Genomic DNA, 6,240 nt, shown 5'->3' with positions numbered 1-6,240 from the left:
AATTGTTCCTAGAAACAAGAAACAATTTTTTTTTACTTCTTATTTTTGTTTCAAATCTATTATTGACCACTTTTCTATTCCAGCGAATAGAAAAATTAATTGGCATTACTAAACGGATTTATGTTTTTTTTAATTTTAAGAAAACAAATAACAAAAAACAAAGAAATAAAAACATTGCTATGCATACCCTAGCGGAACTTGGCAATTGTGGTGATCGCGGCAGTGTATTGCATTAGGATAGAGGGAAAGGGAACGGATCGGGACGGGTGTTTGAGTTGAGATTTCATTTTTTTTTTTTTTTTGAGTATTAAGCAAAAATAAACATGGAGAGATCTTAATGGATGGCCACCTATCTAATGTAGGGCAGCGTTCTCCAAAATCTTATCAAATTTTATGAAAATGTATTGTACGGTCTAGTCAAACTTATTATAAAAAGGATTGTATGGTCTATAGAGCATGCGGATCAAATGCACCAATCATGTGACTATGATAGTGTCCTAAATACTTGATTGAGATGGTATTATTTTATATAATCTCTGGTTTAATTATCCAAAAGAATTCAAACTTTAGGTACAACCCTAATTCTGTTTCAATTTTTTTGTCTAAAAAAAACCCTAAAAATTTAGGTCCAATTTCAATCTGTCCCAAACTTCTTTTATCTAAAAAAACCACCAACTTTAATTGCAGTCCCAAATTTAAAATCAGTAACTTTCAATCTAGTCTCAAATTTGCTCTCGTTAACTATTTATCCAAAAATTGCTATTAGTTGTTTTGACGTGGGATTTTCACATTGGTAACAAATCTACATCAATAAGGTGCAATGAAAAATAATCATCAAAACGAAACAGTTCTTTGATATGAAAATCGGGGACATTTGGGATGATTGGCACTAATTTTTGGGCTGGGCTGATGGGGTAGATTTGGGACTAGATCAAAATTAGGGGTTTATTTTTAGACAAAAAGAAATTCATGGTAAAATTAAGATTGAATTTAAAGTTGGAATATTCTTGGGGATTATATACAGTGCAATCGTGGCGGGCGGACCACTTGCAACGTGTAATTTCTTCTGTAGATGATGCATGTGGTTGGTCACTCAGACCCTTTAAATACCGCTTCCAGGTCCTAGTCCCTCCGATCAAACAACACATATCACCATCTCTCTTTCAACACACTAACGCTACGTACCCACTCCATGCATATTGATTTTCCCTACAGCATAACTTACGCATAGGTCGCTCCTCACCAACCCCCACGATCGGCGCAAAAGAGACACCACTAGCTTAGGCTATCAAGCATCATCATCAATCAGTGAGGAAGATGATAGGGTGGGACGACGTGTACAAGGTGGTGGTGTCGATGTTCCCGCTGTACATGGCGCTCATGCTTGGCTACGGCTCCGTCAAGTGGTGGCGCCTCTTCACCCACGAGCAGTGCGACGGCATCAACCGCTTCATCGTCCTGTTCATCCTCCCCCTCTTCGGGTTTGAATTCACAGCCCACATAAATCCGTATGCCATGAACTTCCGCCTCCTCGCTGCTGATGCCCTGTCCAAGCTCGCCACCCTTGCTATCCTTGGGCTTTGGGGGAGGTTCAGCAGCAGGGCGAGCTACAACTGGAGCATCACGACGTTCTCATTGTGCACGTTGACAAACCTGCTCGTCGTCGGCGTGCCAGTGATGCGGGCCATGTACGGCCAATGGGGCGTCGACATGGTGGTCCAGCTGTGCATGGTACAGTCTTTGGTTTGGATACCTCTGCTTCTTTTGCTTCTTGAGTTTAGAAACACGAGGATGATGGATTCGACCACTTCTTCGTCTCCTCCTCCTCCCGAAAATAATGGCGTGGTCGATGAAGAGAGGGATGTAGAGATGAGCGTTGTGATTACGATGGAAGGCGGCGGTGATCATCATGAGAAGAGGAGTTACTGGTCATTCGCGAAAGTGGTGTGGATGAAGATGGCCATGAACCCTAACGTGTATGCCAATGTTCTCGGCCTCGCTTGGGCTCTCATGGCTAGCAGGTATTTTTTGTTTCAGTATGCATATCTCTTAGGTACAACATGATTAATTTGAGCATACCACTTTATCTAGTAAAGCAGTCTAACAAATTAGTCTTATACTGCTAGTATTGCTCTTTCTCTGATCATGAAGCTCTGAATAATTTGCACATGTACCATGCAAATGTAAATAAAATTTCATTAGTAAAACCACTTTTCGTGTTGGCCTCTGAAAGTTCATTTCAATATCGGGGCCTAATACCCGAACTGATACAGAGCACATTAAAGGCAAAACTGAAACCTTAACAGACCACGTGATGATAGTTAATGGCGGCGTTAATGTCCAGCAAAACGTGTTCATCATGAAAACCTGCATACCTCGCATCTGTCATGTCTCTTTCCAGCAAAACGTGTTCATCATGCAAACCTGCATACCTCGCTTCTGTCATCTCTCTTTCCTCTCTTTTCACTATCCTCCCTTCTCACTTTCCTCTCTCTCTCTCTCTCTCTCTCTCTCTGGCGTTCATTTGCGAAAGAGAATCCTCAAACGGGTGGAGAGATCTGAGGTTGGACCAGAAATGATGAAGAGACTGTGAATGGCGCGCAATGTTTCTGAGGGGAGAGCGAGAGACAGACGGAGAAATCCCTCATTTTCTTTCTTTTCTTTCTATCTGCTTTAAAATATTCTGATACATAGTCACCCACTGAAACTGCAAGTCCGGTATCGGTAGGGACCCAAAGTTTCTGAGGGGAGAGCGAGAGACAGACGGAGAAATCCCTCATTTTCTTTCTTTTCTTTCCATCTGCTTTAAAATATTCTGATACGTAGTCACCCCCTGAAACTTCAAGTCCGGTATCGGTAGGGACCCAAATCAAACTTGACTCACACACACCGGTAAAATATAGCATATCATTTGTCTTTGAAGTTTACATGCACCGTTACCAAGATAAGAATTATGAGAATAAACTTTTGAGTTGATCTTTCTAATACCATCTCTACATTTATGTATGTATCTAAGTTCTTAACATATAATAACATGTTGTCGCTGTAGATTCAAATTTACTATGCCGAGTATAATGGAAGGTTCAGTCGAGATCATGTCGAAAGCGGGGACGGGCACGGCCATGTTCAATATCGGTATGTGCACACCAAGTAAAACGATCATCGGCTCTGAAATTCATGAACGAAACAAAAGGATGTTTAGCATCAGCTTTCGAACTCATTGTTTCTTCTTAGATGATCTAATGAAAGTGTGTACGGCGCATGTGAATTACAGGGATATTCATAGCAATGCAAACGAAGGTGATAGCATGCGGCACGGGGCCCACGGTCTTAGGATTGGTCTCAAGGTTTGTGGTGGGGCCGGCAATCACGGCCCTTTGCTCTCTTGCCGTGGGCTTGCATGGGCCTACTTTACATATCGCCATCATTCAGGTTGGCTTCAGTTTGTTTTGTTTATTCATCGATAATAAACATTTCATATTTACATAATTTGTTTCATATTCAATTTTTTTAATTATCATCATTATTTTTCTGGTATAGGCGGCACTTCCACAAGCCATAGCTTCTTTCGTGTTTGCCAATGAGTACGGGCTGCATGCAAACGTCCTTAGTACTGCGTAAGTTCATCATTCGGAAGCTACATTTTTCTTATTTTAAATGATTGCCTTGCTTTATATTGTTTCCAGGTTTATTTGTTTGGAGCTTAAGCATACGATTAACAATTGCTAATTGATCTACTCTTGTTTAATTCTCTGTAGGGTGGTGTTTGGCACGGTGATTTCTCTTCCGCTGTTGATTGGCTATTACATTGGCTTGGAATACGCTGCATAAGGGCGAATATTGTTAATTAATTACTAAATAAAGACATTATCCACCCTGTTATTCCATTCATGGTTTAATTTGTGAAAGTGCTCTACAAAAATGAAAAATCTAAATGAGAAATTACCATCTATTACCATTTGCTATCTACTTAATAGGATGGCCACATGTGTATCTAATTTTGAATGTTGATATGATGTTCTTAAAAGTGTTCCAATCACCTATCTTCTTCAACTTATCGTGACATGTGTCCCTTTTATTATACACTTCATCACATCAAATCAAAATCCAAAACCCTAATACAGACATCTCTCTCTCTACCAGAGTCAATACCATGCAACGGGCAATGCTTGGGCTATGTCTTAGATCACAACTGTCCACATCAGCCTTCGTCCCCCCACCACCCTCCGCCGCTGAGGAGAGGGGTCGGTAGGTGAGATGATCTGTGGATATTTTGAGTGAATGAGGTGGGGTTCAAATGGACACTTGCGGTGGAGATAAAATTGTACTCCTGACATTGGAATGACGTGCATAGATTCCAAAATAAGCCAAAGTAGAGAAGGGAGTTGTACATCCAAAATATGTTTAATTTGCTATCAAAGCAAAAGAGAGTTATATCCGCCATACAGTAGCTTTGAGGCAAGCATATCAATCATGGCAAATTCCTGAAGAAAAGAAAGGTCATAGCAAACATATCTCTGGATAGACAGTCGCATTTGCATTCGAAGCACATGAATTAGCAGAGAACGCATACACACATAATTATGCATGTTCATGCACATAAGTAGCTTTATATATTCATGGGAATGCAAGCACTGACGTACTAGATTGTACAGACAAGCTGTTGTGCCACCATGCACCTCTCCAGTTGTCCTGCGCACTCGAATCATCTCACCATCTTGAATCTAAATCCTGTAGCTGATTTGGTTGAAGAGGTAAAGCACCTATCTAATCATGACAAGAGCACTAAGTACGAGGACTCCCATTTCTTGAGACATGCAGATTCTATGCTGTAATTTTCTCATAGTGATCAATTGCCTTTTCAATCAGCAAGCTAGATTTTCGTAGTTTATTTGCTGGCTAGGATGGATCATGGATGTTTATCCTGCTAGGAGTAATCAAAGGTCTATACATTTCTTTGCAATGTCTTAGGTAAATAGATTAGGCTGAAGAAGAAGGGTAGTGGGCCCCAGAGAATGGCAGGCCAGGTCTGGCCAGTAGCCAATTTTCGGCGTGGCCCGAACTTTCAGGCCTGGAATTTTCGAGCCCGAAAGAAAGCTTGGACCCAAAATGGACTATCTAGCCCATCCACATTTATGCCAGGCTTTTGGGGTTCGGGTCAGGCTAGGCCCGAAAGATAGTGAATTTAGATCAAATGAAATTAATTTTTTTGTCAGAAAATTAATGTGCTGGGCGAGCTCGGCCTTGCTGGCCCTCGTCGGCTGGTCGTCGGCCATGCTGAGGCCAACGACCGACCAAAAGAAGAAAAAAAAAAAAAAGAAAGAAAATAAGAAAATAAGAAAATTAAAATTAAAATATTAAAAATTAAAAGAAACAAAAAAAGCACACAAATTTACCAAACGTGTTTTGATTTTTTTTATTTTATTCCTGGAACAAGTTTACCAAACATGTTTTTTTGGTAAAAAATTATTCTCCGAAACAAAAATAGTTTTTTCTATTTCTATTCCTTAAAACAATTTTTGACCGTGAATACAAACAAACGCACCCTAAGAATTATATAAGTAATCTTAGGATTCTTAATAAAGAAAAGGTAATTTCGCAAACAATTTATCGAGTTCAAGTTTCAAGCTAATTATACGTCAAATAAGGTTGAAATAATTATGTAACTTTACTATTGTGATTAAATTTGAAATAAAGGCAATTTTAGTAAGTTGCTACTCAAAACCTGCTGGTATTCCATTTATAATGAAGGCGTTTGAGGTTGTTTTTAGCCTTAAAAGTCCCTAATCCAACCATTATAGACGCACCATTTTCACTCATTTGATCTTAATACAATCTTTTAAAATTATTTATGACTTTATAAAATCTTTAGACAACATTTTATACCTTTATATTTTATATTATTAAAATACTTATATTTTGAAGCCAAGACCAAAATCCCGGCCTGAGCCTATTTGGCCCGAAAGTCAGACCAGATCGATCCGGGCTTTCGGGCTCCTGAGGGTTTTGCTCACACCCCTAGTGACGAGAAGAGATCCGGCTTATTTGAAGACCAATAATTTTGTTCAAATTAGTCTATGACATACTATTAAAAACTTACACAACTTTCAGCTTTGTAAGAAGTGAACATATAAACCTTTATTTATTAATTTATATGTTTTGAAAAGGAGAGGGGTATAAATGATTTCTATGACCTCACAAAAAATATATTATGTATCGAAACTTCTGCACTAATCAAAT

At 39.3% G+C, this 6,240-nt stretch overlaps 1 protein-coding gene across 1 annotated transcript; it reads left to right on the top strand.

Annotated features, from left to right (window-relative positions):
- The first annotated feature begins 1,156 nt into the window (after positions 1–1,156).
- Positions 1,157–3,921, top strand: LOC104426795 (auxin efflux carrier component 5). The gene is made up of 5 exons (XM_010039959.3): positions 1,157–2,021; positions 3,050–3,135; positions 3,275–3,432; positions 3,541–3,617; positions 3,759–3,921. The coding sequence occupies exons 1-5, from the start codon at positions 1,318–1,320 to the stop codon at positions 3,829–3,831; spliced, it is 1,098 nt and encodes a 365-aa protein (XP_010038261.1). The 5' UTR covers positions 1,157–1,317; the 3' UTR covers positions 3,832–3,921.
- Positions 3,922–6,240: the final 2,319 nt, after the last annotated feature.

This window comes from Eucalyptus grandis, chromosome 2, assembly GCF_016545825.1.
Source record: "Eucalyptus grandis isolate ANBG69807.140 chromosome 2, ASM1654582v1, whole genome shotgun sequence".
Lineage (NCBI taxonomy): Eukaryota > Viridiplantae > Streptophyta > Magnoliopsida > Myrtales > Myrtaceae > Eucalyptus > Eucalyptus grandis.
Note: the sequence above shows the minus strand (reverse complement) of the source record. Positions and strands in the feature narration are given on the sequence as shown.